Source organism: Eleutherodactylus coqui, chromosome 6 (genome assembly GCF_035609145.1).
Source record: "Eleutherodactylus coqui strain aEleCoq1 chromosome 6, aEleCoq1.hap1, whole genome shotgun sequence".
Taxonomy (NCBI): Eukaryota; Metazoa; Chordata; class Amphibia; order Anura; family Eleutherodactylidae; genus Eleutherodactylus; species Eleutherodactylus coqui.
The window spans coordinates 11,450,750-11,474,030 of NC_089842.1; the positions used below are offsets into that span (position 1 = coordinate 11,450,750).

General features: G+C 44.2%; 1 protein-coding gene across 1 annotated transcript in view; it reads right to left on the minus strand.

The window, feature by feature from the left end:
- Positions 1–22,962, minus strand: part of EPHA8 (EPH receptor A8) — a 60,006-nt gene extending 37,044 nt beyond the window's left edge. The window contains exons 1-2 of the mRNA XM_066606009.1: positions 22,282–22,962; positions 18,051–18,054 (exon numbers count right to left, since the gene is read on the minus strand). Of these exons, the coding sequence (XP_066462106.1) occupies positions 18,051–18,054; positions 22,282–22,923 (646 nt within the window). The 5' untranslated portion in view covers positions 22,924–22,962. The remainder of the gene's footprint in view (positions 1–18,050; positions 18,055–22,281) is intronic.
- Positions 22,963–23,281: the final 319 nt, after the last annotated feature.

Consider the following 23,281-nt stretch of genomic DNA (forward strand, 5'->3'; position numbering starts at 1 on the left):
ACAACAGGTAAACACCTCTACTGAGTTACCTCAGGTGAAGCCAGGTATATCAGCTAGTCCTAATATATAGGAGAGGCAGACATAACTACACAGGCATGCAAATACAATTTTTATAAAGCTCTTCAAGGAAATAATGTCCAAATCGCCCAAAAATAAGACATGCAGTAATTTTTCAATCTTGCAACATCGTTCATGTGAATAAACACAGTGAAATCAATATGTTATTATGATGCGCAAGTTCCGTCCATATCACTATCGGGCGGATCTTGCTCATGAAACTCGACCATGTGAATTCACCCTTACAAGAAGAGCAGAACGATTATAAACTAGCTAGCTAAATCACCGCTGAGGAAAACACTAAGGAAATTTCTGCACATAAACTGCTCCAAATTTCATGGTCTGTTTCATGGCCTATATGAATATGAGCAAGTAACTGAGACAATAGAAAGACACTGTCACAATGTACAATAGTTACAACAGATAATTTTACTTCTTCTATATTCACTTGATAGTTGCAGTTTACAAGGGTTCAGTAAGCTTGATGGTTGCACTTCACTCCACGTGGCACTCATACTTAAACATTCTAGAACACAACCACTTGCACAGTCTTCAGAGTACAGCGGTTGCAGCTCTCTCGCTCATGTCAGTTTTTGCTTCACAGATGCCTTCTAATGGTGTTATATTCACACCACTTTTAAGAGCTTGTCACAATTACTTACAGTTCAACTTTTCAACCCAATTTCTGTTAAAAAAAGGAGGAGGGTGGCTACAATTTTGGGCTGTATTTCAAAAAGCCCTTCCTCATCTAAGCCCTCCTTCCATGCACCGCTCAAACACTACATCACAGGACCAAACCAATCAAGGTACACTACAGACCTCAGGACAGCCAACCATCTGCTACAGGTTGTGTGCCAGTTGACATCTCTCTCAGTACCTCCTTGATTCATCTAGAGCCTCTCCAGGGCACAAGTCTAGTATCACCAAGCCACTTGAGTCCCTCACAGGCGGAATCTCTCACAGCTTCACTAGAATGTCCAGAACTGACCTCTGCCCCCGCTGATAGCACACCGCCCTAGTGGCATAGTCACATTATCCCAACCCACCTCCTTTAGGATTGTTCATTCTGCTCTTGGAATGATCTTAACAGAAAGCCTGCTAGTAGTGAAAGTAGAGCAGTCGGAATTTTCGCCATGTGAAGATAATTTGACTAACCATTAATTGATAATGTAGACGAACTTTGTTATAGTACTCCCTCTGTGACCTCACTTTGATACAGTGAATTCTCTATGACCCCACCTTGTTATAGTGCCCACACAGTGATCTCAGTTTGTTACAGTGCCCTCTCTGTGACCCCACATTGATATAGTGCCCGCACTGTGATCTTACTTTGTTATAGTGCCCACACTGTGACCCCACCTTGTTACAATGCCTCCTCTGTGACCCCACTTTGTTATAGTGCCCGCACTGTGATCTCATTTTGTCACAGTGTCCCCTCTGTGACCCTTTGTTATAGTGCCATCAGTGTAAGCTCACTTTGTTATAGTACCCCCTCTGTAACCCTACTTTGTTATAGTGCCTTCTCTGTGACCCCACTTTGTTATAGCGCCCGCATTGTGATCTCACTTTGTTATAGTGCCTCCATTGTGACCCCACTTTGTTGCAGTGCCTCCTTTGTGACCCCACTTTGTTACACTTCCCCCTTTGTGACCCTACTTTGTTATAGTGCCCACACTGTGCTTTCACTTTGTTAGTGTCCCCTCTGTGACCCCACTTTGTTACAGTGCCTCATCTTTAACCCTGCTTTGTTATAGTGTCCGCCCTCTGCTTAAACATGTCACTGTGTCCCCTCCACGACCCCACCTTGTTACAGTGCCTCCTTTGTGACCCCACTTTGTTATAGTGCCCACACTGTGATCTCACTTTGTTACAGTGCCCCCTTTGTGACCGCACTTTGTTACAATGCCCGCACTGTGATTTCACTTTATAATAGTACCCCCTCTGTGACACTACTTTGTTATAGTGTCTAAACTGTGATCTCCCTTTGTTATAGTACCCCCTCTGTGACCTCACTTTGTTATAGTGCCCGTACTGTGATGTCACTTTGTTCTAGAGCCCACACTGTGATCTCATCATGTCACTGTGCCCGCTCTGTGACCCCACCTTGTTGCAGTGCCTCCTCTGTGACCCCACTTTGCTATAGCACCCACACTGTGATCTCATTTTGTTACAATGCTTGCTTTTGTGACCCCACTTTGTTGCAGTGCCTTCTCTGTGACCTCACTTTGTTATAGCACCCACACTGTGATCTCACTTTATTACAGTATCTCCTCTGTGACCTCACTTTCTTATAATGCCCGTACTGTGATTTCACTTTGTCACTGTGCCCCCTTTGTCACCACACCTTGTTACAGTACCCACTCTGTGACCCTGCTTTGTTATACTGCCCAAACTGTGATCTCACTTTGTTATACTGTCCACCCTCTGATTTTAACATGTCCCTGTGCCCCCTCCATGACCCTACCTTGTTACAGTACCTCCCCTGTGACCCCACTTTATTATATTGCCCGCACTGTGATCTCTCTTTGTTACAGTGCCCCCTCTGTGACCCCACTTTGTTATAGTGCCCAAACTGTGATCTCACTTTGTCACTGTGCCCCATCTGTGACCCCCCCTTTTTCTGTGCCTCCTCCATGACCCCCCTTTGTTATAGTGCCCGCACTGTGATCTCACTTTGTCACTGTGCCCCCTTTGTAACTGCACCTTGTTACAGTTCCTCCTCTATGACCCCACTTTGTTATGGTGCCCAAACTGTGATCTTACTTTGTTATAGTAACCCCTCTGTGACCCCACTTTGTTACAGTGACCCCACCTTGTTACAGTGCCTCCTCTGTGATCCCACTTTGTTGCAGTGCTTGCATTGTGACCTCACATTGCTAAAATGCCCGCACTGTGATGTCACTTTGATATAGTACTCCTCTGTGACCCAACTTTGTTACAGTGCCTTCTCTGTGACCCCCCCTCTGTTATAGTGCCCCCACTGTGATCTCACTTTGTTAAATTGTCCCCTCTGTGACCACCCTTTGTTACAGTTCCTCCTCTATGACCCCACTTTGTTATGGTGCCCAAACTGTGACCTTACTTTGTTATAGTAACCCCTCTGTGACCCCACTTTGTTACAGTGACCCCACCTTGTTACAGTGCCTCCTCTGTGATCCCACTTTGTTGCAGTGCTTGCATTGTGACCTCACATTGCTAAAATGCCCGCACTGTGATGTCACTTTGATATAGTACCCCTCTGTGACCCAACTTTGTTACAGTGCCTTCTTTGTGACCCCACTTTGTTACAGTGCCCAAACTGTGATCTCACTTTGTTATAGTGCCTCCTTTGTGACCCCACTTTTTTTAGGCTGCCTGTCCATGGGCGATTGTTCACTGCGTTATCCGCAGCGATAATCCAGCCATGGTTAACGCAGTGAACGCTATGGAAAGCGCAGCCCTCTGTCCACGAGAGGAGAATCATGGCGATTCTCCGCTCGCGGGAGTCAAATAGGATCTCGCTGCGGAGATCTGCCGCCAGATATCACTACACGCGTGGACAGGAGGCCCTACAGTGCCCCCTCTGTGATCTCACTTTGTTACAGTGCCTCCTCTGTGACCTTTGTTATAGTGCCCACACTGTAATCTCATTCTATTACAGTGCCTGCACTGTTATCTCATTTTATTATAGTATCCCTTCTGTGATCCCACTTGCTATAGTGCACGCACTGTGATCTCACTTTGTCACTGTGCCCACTTTGTGACCCTTTGTTAAAGTTCCCGCGCTGTGATGCCACTTTGTTATAGTACCCCCTCTGTGACCCCACTTTGTTACAGTGCCCCTTCTGTGACTCCACTTTGTTATAGTGCCCGCACTGTGATGTCAGTTTGTTATAGCGTCCGCCCTCTGATTTCAGCATGTCACTGTGTCCCCTCCATGACCCCACCTTATTACAGTGCCTCCTCTGTGACCCCACTTTGTTATAGTGCCCGCACTGTGATCTCACTTTATTAGAGTGCCCCCTCTGTGACCCCACTTTGTTACAGTGCCCAAACTGTGATCTCATTTTGTTATAGTACACCCTCTGTGACCCTACTTTGTTATAGTGCCCAAACTGTGATCTCACTTTGTCACTGTGCCCCCTCTGTGACCCCACCTTGTTGCTGTGCCTCCTCTGTGACCCCACTTTGTTATCGTGTACAAACTGTGATTTCACTTTGTTATAGTGCCTATACTGTGATGTCATTTTGTTCTAGTGCCTGCACTATGATCTCATCATGTCACTGTGCCTCCTCTGTGACCCCACTTTGTTATAGTGCCTGCACTGTGATGTCACTTTGTTACAGTGTCCCCTCTGTGAACCCACTTTGTCACGGTGCCTTCATTGTGACCCCACTTCATAATAGTGCCGGCACTATGATCTCACTTTGTTACAGTGCCTCCTTTTGTGACCCAACTTTGTTACAGTGCCCCCTCTGAGACACCAGTTTGTTATAGTGCCCTCTCTGTGATCCCAATTTGTTTCAGTGTCCCCTCTATGACTCCACTTTGTTACAGTGTACTTTCTTTAACCCCACTTTGTTACAGAGCCCCCATTTTGTAATAGTACCTCCTCTGTGTTACTGCTTTGTTATAGTGCCCCTTCTGAGTGCCCACTTTGTTATAGTGCCCCCTGTGTGACCCCATTTTTTAATAATGTCCCCTCTGTGACCCAATTTTGTTATAGTGCCTCCTATTTGGCCCCACATTCTTCTATGTCTTCCCACTGTCCTGCAACAGAGATTTGGCATAAGCTGAATCTTTCCCCTCTTTAAAAACACTGAGAACTGGTGAAGAGAGTGGACTACAGTGGGATGTAGATTACTTTCCACCTGCTGCTGGAGAAGTTACTGGAGCGTGAGCCTTGCAGTGGAATTTGGAATATTCCACTTGCCTTCTGGTACAGCCCCTAAAATCTGGTACTGTCAAACCCAATCCCGGACAGTTCGAAGGGATGGAGGTAGGGCTCATGCATACTGCAAATCCCCGAGCATACAGCCTATGGATCTTTACTAAAACGTTGTACAGGTTCTGTCGGACTATGTATGTAAAGAGATATTCTCCTTTAGAAGCAATGCCTAGAATATCTCCGTTCATACCCAGTCCGATAGAACCCACAAAAAGTGACAGCAAAAAAATCCATGCCTAGATTGGGTGGAATGGAATTGGGCAGATGGACAGAGATCGTGGTTAGAGGCATGGCTTAATTGTGAGGGGATCAGCTTGGGATCGCCTTTGCTGGGGTCAAAGGACACATATTTTCTCCAAAACAGGGTGAGCAACCTGAAGTAACTTTAATCTGCTGCTATTGACCCTTTTTCCATTTAGAACAAAAGTCATTCTGGAATAAATAGTCACATTTAATGAAGCTCCGCCCAGAAAGGCAAAATGCTACAAATAAGATTGGAAAGGTTGCATAAGGTAAAAGAGATTCCTCCATCCTAACTTTACTGCTTCCGGGCCCTGTAAGCTGCTCTGTAAGACCCCTTACTGCAGCCAAACGGGGGGCCTGCCGATAGCTCATATCCTGCTGATGCAAAGTTTCCTCTTTTCCCCGTAGACAATGTGAAGCCCCTCGATATTTTTAGAAAGATTATTAGTCTGTGGAAAGTGATTTATCTCCCCACGTGCAGATAAAACCCGACATGAGCGACAGCCGCTGGATCTCTGCTCCTCCGCCTGACAATTAAAAGTGCTAATTTCTTATTCCAACAGATCCGCTTGGCTTGTAAATCTCTCTGGTGGAGCGGCTTTTGCTGGGGAAGAAAATGACATTTCTGTAAGAGCAGCGCATAAGAAAGTGCCGCGGCCCGGAGTGTTTATTTCTGAGGAGCAATATGCAGATCTCCGTCTTCTAGCAGCGCTAACGTCTTTGTGCGGCTTTCTTCTCATGTGAACACGTACAGTGAATAACCTTGAAATGACCCCCAGCGCTTCCTCTTGGTGGATGCACATTTATCACCTTTCTCTTTCCATACCGAAAGGACAATAAAAAGGAAAGTGTCACCATGTCGGGCCCCCAATACCACCAGCCCCGCACCCCATTTACTATTGCATCACTTCTCAGCAGCACACTTGCTGTCTCGGAGTGATATGTGCTATCAATCTTTCCTTCGCCTCCTATATTTATTCGTTTACTCATTCATGTCACCCACACCTCAAACATCTCCAGAATCCACCCTTTTCTTACTGTGGAATCATCAAAAACTCTTTATCGTCACCCTGATCCATTCCCATCCTGACTACTAATATAGTAACATAGTATGTAAGGCCGAAAATAGACATATGTTCATGCAGTTCAGCCTATTACCCCTAATAATCTACAGCAGTGGTTCCCAACGTAGGCGTTATTGCCCCGTGGGGGCATTCTTCTCAAGGGGGCGGTGGCAGGGGGGCGTTGAAATATAAAAGGGGTGGTAGGTGGGGGGCGGGCGTTCTGCATTTGCTTTGTTAATTTTTTTTTGTTTAGTAACTACATTTCTCTAAAAATTAGTAGTGATATCTTATTTTTTATCGATAATCCGTCCGAAAACAATCAGTGAAATCTGAAACCGACGAAAACCGAGGCAATTATGTCCATATGAATCACTTCCATGTAATGCAGTTGTGTGCAGCCTGCGCGCCCCTATCATATAATGTATGACTATTATAACTCCATGACTCCGCTACAGATCAATCACACTTTATAACCCTGGATAACCTACAGCACAACCTAACCCGCTGTATTAAATAATGCCGCTGATTGGCTGGAACCACTTCAAATTTTCACTTGTTGGGTCTCTGACAGTTGTAGTCTTAGTGACGCCAAGTGTCTTCAGCACACTGATATAAACTACAACTCCCAGAGACCCACACAACTGAAAGCTCCAGCCAATCAGCGGCACTATGGAATACAGCGGGTTATCCAGTGTGATTGATCTGTAGCGGAGTCATGGAGATATAAAAGTCATACATCATTATATGATAGAGCGACATAAGCAGTGTGTTCCCAAAGCATACTTTATAAAAATGACTGAGAAGAAGAAATGCTGTCAATATTTAAATGAATACTTGAAATATAGATTCATCCCTTCTACAAACGGACAGCTTCCCTTGTGCCTCGTTTGTGAACAGGCATTTTGGAATGAAGCTATGAAACCTTTGAGACTGAGTGATCACCTTGCAAAAATGCATTCAGACAAAGTGGGTAACCTTATTTCATTTTTCCAAGGTTTACAGTCAAAGTTTGAGAACCGCAGCACCGTAGGCAAGATATTTGTAAAATTTGCTCTCAATGCTGACAAAAGCCTCCTTGCTTCCTATAAAGTGTCTGTATTAATAGCACAATGTGGCAAATCATATACTATTGGGGAAACACTTGTGTTACCAGGAGTTAAAGAGATTGTCAGTACTATGCTGGGGCCTGACACGCGTGCCAAGGTGAAATCCATTCCTTTGAGTAATGACACAGTTTAAAGAAGAATTGACAAGATGGCTGCTGATGTGGAAGAAACGCTTTTGGACGTGTTAAAGAACACAGAATTTGTAAAGCAAATTGATGAGTTAACAGTTAGAGACAATGAATTGTTCTAGCTTACGTTCATTTCCTTAAAACGGAATGAAGAGGTAGTGGAGGAACTGTTGTTGACCAGATATTTAACCACCGATACGAAGGCTCCTCTATATACAAAAGAGTGGAAACATTTTTCCAAGAAAGAAACATCCCTTTAACAAATGTACTTGCTGGTGCAACTGACAGCTGCATCCATGATTGGTCGATATTGCGGATTTATAGCCCATTTAAAATCTGCTAAACCTGGCATAATGGCAGTCCACTGTGTGATCCATCGACAGCACCTTGTTGCTAAACATTTATGTGAGAGATTGCATGATTCTCTGCGCTATATAATTAATGTGGTTAATAAGATATAAGCGCACTCTTTGAACAAACGTCTTTTCCAGAAGAGCTGTCAAGACCATGACGAGGAATTTGAATGTCTACTCCTACACTCCGAAGTGAGGTGGCTGTCAAGAGGAAAGTGCTTATGACGCTTCTGCGAACTTTTTGACACAGTAGTCAAGTTTCGGACGATTGACCCAAGCCTTTGTGATGCAATCGAACTACGACATCTTGACGTTGCCTATCTCGCAGACATATTTGACAAACTCAACAAGGTCAACACAAAGCTATGAGGAGACAAAATGAATTTCATTAAGGCTAAAGGTATAATCTCTTCCTTCATTGCAAAACTGGACCTTCATACCAATAACCTGAGTCGACGCGAGCTCTGTCAGTTTCTAGGTCTTCAAGAAATGAAGACGCGAAGATGGAGACAAACTTCAAGATGCAGACTTAGACGTTTTTTGCTTACACCTCAAACAAGTCAAGGAAGAATGCAAACTAGGTTTCATGATCTATGTACTCTTGAGATACCAACGTGGGTACTCAATGCATTTTCAGCAGACGCAGGAGAATTTCATCCCAGATTACAAGTACAGTTGATCGACATGAAACACGATAGCGAAAGCCAAGCATTTTTCCAACAATGTGGCTATGAATGCTTTTGGGTGAAAGTGAAGAATTCCCTATCCTGTGGCAAGAAGTTAAGTTGCTCGTGTTAGCTTTTCCATCTACGTGCCTAGTGGAGAGGGGCTTCAGCGTGGTTCAGCAGCTCCTGACAAAAGCGTGAAACAAACTTCAGTTATGTGCAAGGGGCGAATTGAGACTGTGGTTGATAAAGATAGAACCAGATATCGCAAAATTGGGGACCACTCATCAGGCCCAAGGCAGCCATTAATGACACAGATTGATTGTGGCAAACATTCTTATTATTAGTCAAATTTCATTGTTCTTGTATTTTAATTATTCTTCTGACCATTAAGGATTAATGTGTATCTTGCATTTTCTTTATAAATTGTACGTTTCTATGATACGTACGAATGATAATAAAAAATGGTATTATTGCTTACTTCCCCAAAAAATTATCTTCTGCAATAAAACCTATTTATTATTGTATCCGCATTAACCTGTTTTTATATATTTAGCAGCTAAAATTTAGAGGACTTAAATACGTCTATGGTAATTTTTAGAGACGCTTCCACAATTAATGCTAATCTGTTAAAGACTATCAAACTTTCCAAAAAAAGTATTCAGTATTTTAATTTGTACTTTTAACTTTGTGAACAAGGTAAACTTTGACTGAGTTTAAACTAGTAAGGCTCGGTGGATGCTGGCCACCATCCCAATACCTAAAGGGCGCGCTGGGCTGAAAAACGTTTAGAACCACTGATCTAGAGGAAGGCAAAAAAACATAATGAGGTAGAAGCCAATTTTCCTCATTTAAACGAAAAAATTCCTTCCTGACTCCAATCTGGCAATCGGAATAATTCCCTGATCACCGACCCTTCTGATGTAATTAATGATTATAGCTAGGCATCCAGGCCCCTCGTCAACTCTTTTATCGAGTTTGTCATCCTCGCGTCCTCATGCAGAGAGCTCCATAGTCTCACTGCTCTTACCGTAAAGAAACCTCATCTATGTCTGTGTAGAAACCTTCTTTTTTCGAGACATAAAGGTCACCCCCTTGTTACAATCACAGTCCTGGGTATAAATAATAGGCCCAATGTCTGTATTGACCCCTGACATATTGATACATAGTTATTAACCTGTTAGTGACGGTCCGATTGCCTTTTTACGTCCTAGCTAAGTGGGCTTTAATCCTAGAGGATGTAAAAACATACATCCTCTTTGGATTAAAGCCCTCTTGGCTGAAGATGTGACAGCTCGATGCTGTCGGTGCCCGCAGGTAGCCGACAGCATGGAGCCGTCATCCTGGGCTGCAGGTAGTACCCCCCGGGAATGCAATCGGCGCTATCCAATGGATCGCAATAAAGTTAAAAAAAAGCTAAAAAAAGTTAAAGATTTAGCTGCCCTTATGGATAGGATCCATCAGGGCAGCTGAAATTACTCACCCGCCTTGTCTGTGGTGTCATGCAGCGTAGGGGTCCTTCGGGACCTGGTGCTGATGTTCTGCGCATGCGTGCCAGACGAATGATCTCACGTGCATGCGCAGAAGGGCGGGAGTCACGGTAATTTTAAAATATGTCACCAGGGACTGCAGTGAGCGGTCCCCGGGTCCTTGATCGCCACTATCCAATGGATAGTGGGGATCGCGAAAAAGTTGTTAAAAAAAGTCTAAAAAAAGTTAGTTTCACCTCCCCTCATGGATCGGATCCATGAGGGGAGGTGAAAATACTCACCCCGGGTCTTCAGCGATGTTCTGGTCCCCCGGGACCTGAACTCCCATTCTGCGCATGCGCGCCCGACGTCAATCATCAGGCGTGCGCACAGAGGGGCTCAGGCCCCGGGAAATTCAAAATCCCTACGCTCCTGGCTACCATGTGAAGCCAGGAGCAGAGAGATGTCACCGGGGATGTGATCAGTGTTATCCAATGGATAACGGTGATCATATAAAGTAAAAAAAAAAAAGTTTAAAAAAGTTTTAAAAAATTTTTAAAAGCTGACATTTCCTCTCCCCTAACGGATCATATCCATGAGGGAGGATGAAATTATGTACTTAAGGCCCCTGGATTTATCTGCTGACCTTACCACAGCTTCTGCACACACCTGTTGCCAAAACGGCAGACCCATGCGCAAAAGCCGTGGATTGCCAGGGTAATTTAAAATCTCCCTGCTCTTGGCTACAAAAAAGGAAAATCATAATTTTTTCCTTTTGCTTTTCTTGAATTCATTCAAAAACTGTGGGGTCAAAATGGGCAGTAAACCTCTAGATAAATTCGTTAAGGGGTCTAGTTTTCAAAATGGGGTACTTTGTGGGGGTTCTCTATGGTTTTGGCCACTCAAGAGCTCTACAAGTGGGCAATGGGGCCTAAAAGGTCTGCAAGCAAAATCTATGTTCTGAAAGCCACCGACTACTCCTTTCATTTTGGGACCCGTTGTGCATCCAGACATAAGATTAGGGCCACAATGGGTATGTTTCTGAACACGGGAGAAACGGGGGTATCCATTTTGGGGTGTCACTCCTCATTTTCATGTGCACTATAGAAAACAAATATGTCTTTAAAATGACATGTTTGCAAAAATGTGAAATGTTATTTTTTCTCCTATAAATTGCATTAATTTCTGAAAAAAACTGTGGGGTCAAAATACTCCTGACATTAATGGGTGTAGTTTTCAAAATAGGGTCATTTGTGGGGGTATCTATCATCCTGACACCTATGAGCCTTTGCAATCTTGGCTTGGTGCAGGAAAACAAAGTTTTCCTCAAAATGCGGAAAAGTAATGTTAAATTTGTACGTCTCCTAATTGGTTAAAAAAAAACAAAAGTTTTTCCAATGTGCTTCCAGAATAAAGTAAACAGATGGAAATATATATCTTAGCAAAAATTTGTACAGTATGTTTGCACATATTTGAGATATTACAGTTGAAAATGTGAAAAAAACACAATTTTTTCAAAATTTTCCCAATATTGGCGCTTTTAATAAATATACACAAATTATATTGGTCTATTTTTACCACCTAAATGAAGTACAACATGTGGTGAAAAAACAATGTCAGAATCACTTGCATATGCAAAGCCTTTACGGAGTTATGCTATGTTAAAGTGACACATGTCAGCTTTCCAAAATTTGGCTCCATCACTAAGGCGCAAACAGGCTTCGTCACTAAGGGGTTTACAGCTAGGCGCTCCGAGCAGAGAACAGCTGGATGCAGAAGACAAGCGACCCCGCCTGTCTTCTGTGTACCCCGCTCGGGGTGCAAAGTGATCATTAAATGTTTGAGCGATCACCTGGTGCTGTTAAGGGACACAACGATTATCGCTCAAAAGTCACTTAAAATACATCTTTTGAGTGATTATCGTTGTGTCTAAATGGGCCTTTACCGGCCTGTAATTTCCAGGTTAACTTTTTGACCCCATTTGAATATCTGCACCACATTGGCTATGCGCCAATCCAGTGGAACAGACCCCATCACTATTGAGTCCTTATATATGAGAAACAAGAGTCTGCATATCACATTACTTAAAGGGGTTGTCTCGCGAAAGCAAGTGGGGTTATACACTTCTGTATGGCCATATTAATGCACTTTGTAATATACATCGTGCATTAAATATTGGCCATACAGAAGTTATTCACTTACCTGCTCCGTTGCTAGCGTCCTCGTCTCCATGGCTCCGTCTAATTTCGCTGTCTGCTTGCTTTTTTAGACGCGCTTGCACAGAAGGGTCTTCTTCTTCTGGTTCGCCCGGGCACGAGCGGTGTTTTGGCTCCGCCCCCTTCTACGCGTCATCGTGTAGCTCCGCCCCCATCAGTGTGCCGATTCCAGCCAATCAGGAGGCTGGAATCGGCAATGGAACGCACAGAGCCCATGGTGCACCATGGGAGAAGACCCGCGGTGCACCATGGGAGAAAACCGCAGTGCATCCTTGGGAAAAGAATCGGCGGCCATCTTTGGGAAACGTTTTATAAGTTGATGAAACACAAGAACTGTGAGTAGAAACCTGCTTTAAAAGCCATTTACACTGGTGCATAGTAATGTATGCTTAAGAAGGGGGACTGGGCAAAAAAAAAAAATCACTGTTGCCTCGAGACAACCCCTTTAATTCCCTCAAAACCCGGGGGTGTATGCCATCGGGACCCGTCGATTTTTCTATTTTAATCTTTTTAAGGCGGCTTTGCACTTTTTCCTGGGTTACATTAGTGACATCTAGTGAAGAGTTTACTTTATCACTCTGCATCTCATCTGACATGTTATTTTCCTCTCATAATACACTGGAGAAAAAACTGTTTAATAGATTTGTTTTCTCCTCACCACCCTCTACAATTTTTCCTACATTATTTATTAAAGGGCCAGCACTTTCAGTATTAATCTTTTTACTATTCATACAGTTAAAGAACAGTTTTGGGTTAGTTTTACTCTCTTTGGCAATAAGTCTCTCCGTCTCCATCTTTGTTGTTTTTATCTGATTTTTACATTTTTATTTTTTCCTTGTAGGTTTTTAGTGCTTCTTCGCTGCCTTCTTGTTTTAGTAGTTTAAACACTTTCCTTTTGCTGTTTATTGCGCCTTTACATCTTTATTGAGCCACATTGGTTTTCTTCTATTCCTAACCCTTTTATTCCTGTAAGGTATGAACCGCTCACAGTAAGTAATTAGGATGTTTTTAAGCGTTTCACATTTATTGTCCGTACTCTTATTTTTGAAGAGATTATCCCAGTCAATAAGGTTAAGGGCATCTCTTGTCAAACTTGGCCTCCCTAAAGTTTAGTATTTTCGTTACTCTCCTATAAAACTCTCTCTTGAAGGACAAGTTGAAATGTATTATATTATGCCCACTATTTCCCAGGTGCCCCCTGACCTGCACCCTTGTTATTCTGTCAGGTCTGTTGGTTAATATTAAGTCCAAACTGGCCGTCCCTCTAGTCGGGTCCTGTACAAGGTTCGTAAGGTAATTATCTTTAGTAATTGACAGAAAGTTGTTACCTTTATAAGATCCGCAGGTTTCCGCTTCCCACTTTATATCTGGATAGTTAAAGCCCCCCATAATAATTACCTCGTTGTGATTTGCTGCTTCATCTATTTATTTCAATACTAGATTTTCAGTAGCTTCTGTTGTATTTGGTGATCTATAGAAAACCCCTATGAGGATTTTATTGTTCTTTTTCCTTCCATGTATTTCCACCCATAGAGACTCCACATGTTCATCTTCGTCCCATACCTCTTCCTGTAATGTGGGCTTTAAACAGAATTTTACATAAAGACAAACCCCTCCCCATTTCCGTTTTTTAGGATCTCTTCTGAACAGACTGTAACCCTGTAAGTTCACCACCCGGTCACAGCTATAAACCAACAAGGTCTCCGTTACTCCTGCTATATCATGGTTTTCCTCAGACATTATAATTTCCAGTTCATCAATCTTATTGGTCAGACTCCTAGCATTAGTCACCATACAGTTTAGAAGGTTTTGGTTATTTTTTATATTACATGTATCCCTACTAACTATTCTGCCAGTTCTAACGGTACTAACCCCTCCTAATGCTTCACCCCCATTTCTTTTATTTAGTCCCAGATCACTGTCTATACTATCTCCCCCCTATCTCTCTGGTCCCTCTCCCCTTCAGTCCTTAGTTTAAACACTCCTCCAACCTTCTAGCCATCTTCTCCCCCAGCACAGCTGCCCCCTCCCAACTGAAATTCAACCTATCCCTATAGTTGAACCTGTAGCCATCAGCAAAGTCAGCCCAGTTCTAGAGGAACGCAAACCCCTCCATTCTACACCAACTCTTGAGCCACTTGTTAACCTCCCTAATCTCCCGCTGTCTTTCTGGTGTGGAAAGTGGTGCAGGAAGTATTTCAGAAAATACTACATTGGATGTCCTTGCACTAAGTTTACATCCTAGTTCAGTAGTGTTGCGCTGAACTCAAGCGCCAGGAAAACAACATACCAGTCTCTGTGGCAGATTGCCCTGTCTGTTCCCCTAATAAGTGACTCTCCGCTACCAGGACCTGTCTAGCCTGCCCTGCGCTCCTATTCCCCTTCTTACTAGAACAGACACCCCCCTGGAATTTTGTGCTGCAGCAATGCTAATCCTGTAATGGCATCCCCCTCATCTGCCAACTTGTTGGGGTGTGCCAGTTCAGGACCAGCCTCCAGAATACAATTTATACTCATCACAGTCATCCATAAAGCTCTCCCCAGCCCTGCACCGCTCTATATCTCTTCCATCATCTCTGTCCACCACCGTACCCGTGCTCTCTGTTCAGTTAATCATCTCAGAGGCCCCTCTTACAATGAACGTATTGTTTAGATTCTTGCTGGATTATGTGAAACTGAATGATAATTGTCCAGTGCCAACACTAGCAGCGACTGAATGACAAACAATAATTCACTTGCTTTAGTTCAATTTATGCAGGCATAGAAATCAAACGACAATCAGCCCGTTAAACAGGCAGTCATTCATCTGCCTTCACTCACTGAACAATAATTGTCCCATGTAAAAAGGACCCCAACATCTTCTACAATCTGTACCTCCCATCTCTAAAGACTTCTCCCGAGCTGCACCAGTTCTGTGGAATGCTCTACCCTGGACAATCAGGCTATTCATCAATATCCAGTTATAAGCGAGCTCTAAATATACATCTACCTCTTCTTCATGTATCCCTCTTCTACATTCTCCCTCCAAACCTGATCACTGTATCCCCCACCCCAATACACTCTAATACACCCCATATCTGTATATACAGATAGCAACTGGAGAGCTTTATGTATACCACCCTATGTATATAAAAACGGTCGGACCACTGCTACCTATTGTTTCACTGCTATTTCCTCATAGACTGTAAGCTCTTGTGTCCCCTCTCTTTCCTTATAGACTGTAAGCTCTTGTGTCCCCTCTCTTTTCTTATAGACTGTAAGCTCTTGTGTCCCCTCTCTTTCCTTATAGACTGTAAGCTCTTGTGTCCCCTCTCTTTTCTTATAGACTGTAAGCTCTTGTGTCCCCTCTCTTTCCTTATAGACTGTAAGCTCTTGTGTCCCCTCTCTTTCCTTATAGACTGTAAGCTCTTGTGTCCCCTCTTTCCTTATAGACTGTAAGCTCTTGTGTCCCCTCTCTTTCCTTGTAGATTGTAAGCTCTTGTGTCCCCTCTCTTTCCTTATAGACTGTAAGCTCTTGTGTCCCCTCTCTTTCCTTATAGACTGTAAGCTCTTGTGTCCCCTCTCTTTCCTCATAGACTGTAAGCTCTTGTGTCCCCTCTCTTTCCTTATAGACTGTAAGCTCTTGTGTTCCCTCTCTTTCCTTATAGATTGTAAGCTCTTGTGTCCCCTCTCTTTCCTTATAGATTGTAAGCTCTTGTGTCCCCTCCCTTTCCTTATAGACTGTAAGCTCTTGTGTCTCCTCTCTTTCCTTATAGACTGTAAGCTCTTGTGTCCCCTCTCTTTCCTTATAGTCTGTAAGCTCTTGTGTCCCCTCCCTTTCCTTATAGACTGTAAGCTCTTGTGTCCCCTCTCTTTCCTTATAGACTGTAAGCTCTTGTGTCCCCTCTCTTTCCTTATAGACTGTAAGCTCTTGTGTCCCCTCTCTTTTCTTATAGATTGTAAGCTCTTGTGTCCCCTCTCTTTTCTTATAGATTGTAAGCTCTTGTGTCCCCTCTCTTTCCTCATAGACTGTAAGCTCTTGTGTCCCCTCTCTTTCCTTATAGACTGTAAGCTCTTGTGTCCCCTCTCTTTCCTTATAGACTGTAAGCTCTTGTGTCTCCTCTCTTTTCTTATAGATTGTAAGCTCTTGTGTCCCCTCCCTTTCCTTATAGACTGTAAGCTCTTGTGTCCCCTCTCTTTCCTTACAGACTGTAAGCTCTTGTGTCCCCTCTCTTTCCTCATAGACTGTAAGCTCTTGTGTCCCCTCTCTTTCCTTATAGACTGTAAGCTCTTGTGTCCCCTCTCTTTCCTTATAGACTGTAAGCTCTTGTGTCCCCTCTCTTTCCTAATAGACTGTAAGCTCTTGTGTCCCCTCTCTTTCCTTATAGACTGTAAGCTCTTGTGTCCCCTCTCTTTCCTTATAGACTGTAAGCTCTTGTGTCCCCTCTCTTTCCTAATAGACTGTAAGCTCTTGTGTCCCCTCTCTTTCCTTATAGACTGTAAGCTCTTGTGTCCCCTCTCTTTCCTTATAGACTGTAAGCTCTTGTGTCCCCTCTCTTTCCTAATAGACTGTAAGCTCTTGTGTCCCCTCTCTTTCCTTATAGACTGTAAGCTCTTGTGTCCCCTCTCTTTCCTTAGAGACTGTAAGCTCTTGTGACCCCTCTCTTTCCTTATAGACTGTAAGCTTTTGTGTCCCCTCTCTTTCCTTATAGATTGTAAGCTCTTGTGTCCCCTCCCTTTCCTTATAGACTGTAAGCTCTTGTGTCCCCTCTCTTTTCTTATAGATTGTAAGCTCTTGTGTCCCCTCCCTTTCCTTATAGACTGTAAGCTCTTGTGTCCCCTCTCTTTCCTTAAAGACTGTAAGCTCTTGTGTCCCCTCTCTTTCCTTATAGACTGTAAGCTCTTGTGTCCCCTCCCTTTCCTTATAGACTGTAAGCTCTTGTGTCCCCTCTCTTTCCTTATAGACTGTAAGCTCTTGTGTCCCCTCTCTTTCCTTATAGACTGTAAGCTCTTGTGTCCCCTCTCTTTCCTTATAGATTGTAAGCTCTTGTGTCCCCTCTCTTTCCTTATAGATTGTAAGCTCTTGTGTCCCCTCTCTTTCCTTATAGACTGTAAGCTCTTGTGTGCCCTCTCTTTCCTTATAGATTGTAAGCTCTTGTGTCTCCTCTCTTTCCTTATAGATTGTAAGCTCTTGTGTCCCCTCTCTTTCCTTATAGATTGTAAGCTCTTGTGTCCCCTCTCTTTCCTTATAGACTGTAAGCTCTTGTGTGCCCTCTCTTTCCTTATAGACTGTAAGCTCTTGTGTCCCCTCTCTTTCCTTATAGATTGTAAGCTCTTGTGTCCCCTCTCTTTCCTTATAGACTGTAAGCTCTTGTGTCCCCTCTCTTTCCTTATAGACTGTAAGCTCTTGTGTCTCCTCTCTTTCCTTATAGACTGTAAGCTCTTGTGTCCCCTCTCTTTCCTTATAGACTGTAAGCTCTTGTGTCCCCTCTCTTTCCTTATAGACTGTAAGCTCTTGTGTCCCCCCTCTTTGCTTATAGATTGTAAGCTCTTGTGTCCCCTCTCTTTCCTTGTAGAGTGTAAGCTCTTGTGAGCAGGGCCGTCACTCCTATTGTTAATTAGTGTAATTCCTGCTTCAGGAAGATGTGACTAGTAACCCCTCTCCCATGGCTCCGGAACCTTCTATACAGTCTGTAAATTGCTGGATCTTGCTACAGGATGATGTGTCGTCCAGCCTTGCATCAGGCTGTCCACTGGGTCTTGCAGTCGCTGTATTATCCCAGTGCAGGGATGCTACAGACACGGAGGCGGCAGCTGGCAGGCAGCACACGGCCGGCTCCACGTTCCTACTTCTTGGATTAAGTCAATATTTTCCAGATAATTAGTGCTGAAATAATTAATGAAAGGTTTGATAACAGCCATCAGCATTTAACCTTGAATAAAGTTCTGTACAAAGACATCCAGGGAGACGGCGCCGATCCTGGCAAACATCATTTTCATGTTTGAAGAAGAGGACACCTTTCCGCTAAGTACCCATTATAGAGCCGACCAAACAAATAACCCTCTAAAGAGTCTCCCTGGGACCCCAAATCGTCCATTTATATCAACAGTCTACTCCGAAATGACTGGATGGAGTCAGATGTCCGTCAGCCGCGCCAATCTATCAGCGTTTGCACAGTTGGAACCTGGGTGGTGTGAGCTTTATGAGTCTGGAAATGTAATGTTCCCTCTCTCCAGCTTCCTAGGGGAGCCTGACGTGTAGAAATAGAATTTTTCGGAACGTGCGTTGTGGGGAAAGCGAGAAACGGCTCCGATAATTATAAATAATTGCAGTCCATACGAAGGAAAACTGACGCGGAAAAGGCATTAACCCTGTCCTGACCGGTCACCGCCAGGCTCTAGAGATTGTGCATCGGATAATGGCCTGGATGAGGACTGGAGAGGTGGAATCAGTGATCCCATCCATGTGCATCTCTTGTCCCAGTGCTTCTTGGGATGTGTTATGCAGGGTCTGCCAAGGGGGTGATGAAAGGGTCCTACAGGTTCACCAACATATGACCAGGGGTCGGACTGCAGATTAGCTCACTACTACAGCCAACTGGGTTATTGAGGACACTGTGGGGGTCATCACATCTCCCCCCTAGAGCTCTGCTATGTACGATTGGAAGTACATTGGGGGGAATTTATTAAGGTTGTAAGGGACTCATCCCAAGGGGTTCAAGTTACTATAGAGACAAGCTGGAGAGATGCGTCAAAATCGCCGCATGAGCCAAACATTGCACCAAAATGTGGTGTAACTGGACTGAGCATGCTCACTGGGAACTAACTGGAGGATGCTCTGATATACTGTAATAGACAATGGAGGCAATTTACTAAAACCAGCATTTCCAACACCAATCTTACTATAATTTCCGCCAGCGCATTATGGGACTAATATATGAAGAAGCGCGCGCTTCTTCATGTACTAGGGTGTATCTCAGCTCCTCTGTGCGCCCCTTAGGATCTGGTATAGCTTTCTGCTATTATTTGTGCAAGTTTTTCATATAAATGATACATAAATGTCACTTTTCACGAGCATGGCGAGGCCAACGCAGAAAGCAGAAACATCACAAAAATTTTCCATTAAAATTTTTGACTTTTCTATGTCAAAATTCTCTATAAATGTTCCTCAATTTTTGCTGCGTAGTGGGCTGCGAAGTCTGCGCAGGAACGGTAAAGTAGGCAGAGAGAGACGAGATTGGGCATGACAGAGACTGGAGAAGTGGGAGAGAGTGCTGCCTGGGACACAGAAGAGCAGAATTGACTAGTGGTGGCAGAGAGAAGCGGAAAGTAGTGCACAATGCTGCAGGATATCTTGGGTTGGTAGCAGCGGCGACTCTTGAGCATCAAACCGTAAGTGAGGTCAGCCTCAACTAGGACTTTAGAGTCAGACACCATTAAGGTCAGAAAGTGTTAGCCAGCAGGCCGGCTGCAGGGGACAGAGGATACACTGAAAACACTGGACTGTTGACAAGTATCCGTCTCTCAAATCCCAGTTCACATACTGAGATATTTTGGCAAGCGGGAAAGTACAATGGGCTTTACTCACAGCTCACCTTGGGTCGTGTGCGGGCCTTAGATAAAAAAGACATTGTAAGTGTATTCTGCAATCTGTATTTCTACAAGACAATATTAAGATGTTACAATAGAAAGCATTACTGCGTTATAGTTTATAGCTTGTTGTGTCTAGAGAATCGAAGAAGAAGGTCAGCTGCTTATTCCTTACTCTTCCATTGTTCACTTTTATTTCTGTGTTCTTAAATATTATACACTTTGTTTACCTCATATCCTCCTCGATGACAGACCCCTCCCTGCGAGATACTTGTGACAGTTAATGCCATAAAAAATACCAGTACAGGAGCCTTAAAGGGTTTCCCAAGACTCAACTTTGATTGTTGATTGGTGGAGATTTAGCTGCTGGGACCTCCATCGATCAGCTGATCACTGGGCTGTATAGAGCCAATGTGCAGCTGAAAACAAACAGCTCCATACACACTGCAGTGGCCCGGGATGGTATTGCAGGCACAGTTCCCATTCAAGTAAACCAACGCTCTAGCTCAGCAATGAGAGGACTGGCAGAGGTTCTGATCAACTATTGATGACCTACTCAGAGGACAGGTCATCAATAAATAATTTTTTGGAAATTTCTGTAACTTTTTACAACTTGTAAAATGGGGACCCGGCTTGGAGTTCTGTATATAAAGAGGGGTTCGGTCATTCCCTTTATAGGATATATTTAATGTTATGGTAATAGACCTAAGAACAGATCGTTACAGTCATGCAGGAATTTATACAGTTCATATAAGAGTCTTCACATTTAGAAACAATTACTTGCAGCGCCCAAGATCTGCCCCCTAACGGCATGCTACACGTCATTCCACAATCCCCCCTCCTCACAATGTCTAGTGTCACTCCTGGTGACCCTTTCTGTTTGTTCTTCCTTGTACCCCCCTTCTATTCTTAGAACCTCCTGACTTCTTTTCGAGGAATATCCTTGTACTATTCTACATGTATTTTCTGTAGATCGTGTACGCCAGCTTACCTCTCAACCTATGAACAATGAAAACTGACCATTTTTGCACTGTACACAACTTTTTTTGTTACGTTTCGCCTCTTTTATACTAAGCCAAACCCTTTGTGTCCCTTCCATAGTAATAGTGTCCATTAGTAACCCTCTCACAATAACAGAGCCCCTTAGTTACTCCCTCACAGTGATACTACCGCTCTTTAACCCTTTCAAGGTAATGGTACCCCTCAGTGACCCCTTCACACTAATAGTGCCCCTTATTGTCCCTCTCACAGTAATATTGCCTCTGCTCAGTAATTATGGCCTTGCTTACCTCCCAGTAATACCTCCGCATTTCCCCTTCAGCAGCATTGCCCCCGCATACAACCAGCTCAGCATTAATGTCCCTGTATGCCTCCCTTAGTAATCGTGCTCCTACATGCCCCAACAGTACAAATGCCCCCCCCCCCTTAATAATGCTCCTGCATGCCGCGCCAGTAATAATTTCCCTTGTCAATAATGCCCCCCCTTTACTCTGAAAAATTAAAAAAAACTGCCTTTATTCGCCCCTTTTACTCCCCCCCCCCCCGCCCTCTTCCTTCTCTGCTCCAGAGTCTACTCTAGTCCCCCATTCACTTCCTGCTACTGCAATAACAGTATCACTGTGGCCAATCCCCGATCCCAATGTAATTGGCCACACTGATTGGCTGTGCCAGAAGTGAGCACAGAACCAGAACGGCGCAAACCAAGTAGTTGAGGCGGGGAGGGGGGTGAATAAAAGGGGTGACTACAGGCTATTTTTTATTTTATGCCATTCCCGGCCACCCCTGTAGGACGTCTCCTGCCTCCTGGAATGTCTGGATAGCCCCCAAAGTCTGAATCCAGGACAGTTGGCGGACATGCTGCTGATCCCGGACTAAGGTCACTTGTACCTCCTCGCTCCATGGACATTCTGTTGTTACAGGCCATACCACGCACTTTTTTCTCTCTGTCTCCTTATTTCTGGAAGACTCTTTTAGTATCAAAGGATGTAGCTTATCATCTGTAACGTCCCAGAAGTAAAGCGGTTTGGTGCCGGCATCATCCGTAGAAGAGACATAATAAAAACCGCTCAGACCTACCAACCTGTGTTTTAATTTTTCCTCGGCAACCTATCCAAAAATCACGGACCGCCAACATTTTCTAGAGACACATTAGAAAACCATCATGAACCATAGTGATTAAAATAATGCTAATTACACTCATAATCACCGGCAGAAGCTTGCCAGCTTGAAAAAAAATCACAGATGCATCCATTTTTTTTTCCGGACTGACTTGGCATTTACCTAGAACTGCAGTGTTGACCCTAACCCGGGACTGCAGGCATTCTTACCAACATGGTCATCAAGTTCAACCTACTGTCCGGCAGTGCTGATCCAACGAAGGGCAATCATTATAAACCTATCTATTACATGGCTCACTAGAGGCTGATACTGTTGATAAAGCAGATGTTAGGATCTAGTTTCTCCACTTTTTCTGACTTACCTACGCAAGAATCGCTACGTTCCTCGAAGCCGGCGCTGCACACGCACTTCCCGATGGGAACAAGCCATTCTCCCTCTGCACTGCAGTACATTTTGGGGGTGTCCCTCTCCTCGGAGTGCCCCACACACTCTCCCCGTACCTCCACTAAGGAAGAGGAGTCAGCTCCGGTAACTGCTTCCGAGAAGGCAGCCAAGTTCCGCACCATTGAAGGGCACTTCTTATAATACACCCGTACTGAGACAATGGCGATACAAGCCCCTATATCCTGAAAGGCCAAATAAAATCCACGTCTACTCAGGGGTCCCACGCCACGGACTTCTGTGTTGAGCTTGAGTCTCCGCACTCCGAGATCGACACTTGTGAAGCTTTCATCAGCGGCTATTGTGTCGATCTTCATGAACTGATTCTCCCGAGTGCTGGTGCCCATGTCCCGGTCACTCTCCATGTAGTACAAGTTGAAGGTCTCTTTACAAGTTCCCAGTACCCCGGGCATACTATTACAATCTCTCAATGTGAACTTAATTTCGGCGTACACCCGACGGGCGCCGTCTCTTTGCACCCAGTTCGTCCGCAGCCAGTTGTTCTGGTTTGGAGACATGACGTTGCAGACTTGGTATGTGTGGATAGGGCTGAAGAACTCATCCATTTCATTGATGGAGTCCCACTGTGACAAAATAGAAGAATTATACTGTTAGTCTACAGTGAGAAACTCTATACTAACCTCTACGGTGATCCCCAAGTCAGCCCTCCCCACTGGGTAGCCCCCAACGCAGTACTCCCCATTAGGGTGACTCCAAACTCCCCATCGAAATCATTCCTTGTCTTTCAACATTAACACGACTGTAAAACAGATGGTGACTACTGTGTTAAATCATGTTCATCCTGACAACTTGGATTCCTCTTGTTCCGACACCCTGACCTCCAATCCACCCACTCTGAGCTCCCCCTGGTGGTAGCCACAGGTACTCGGAGCTGAGGGGAGGCGTCAGGACATGTATAGAGCA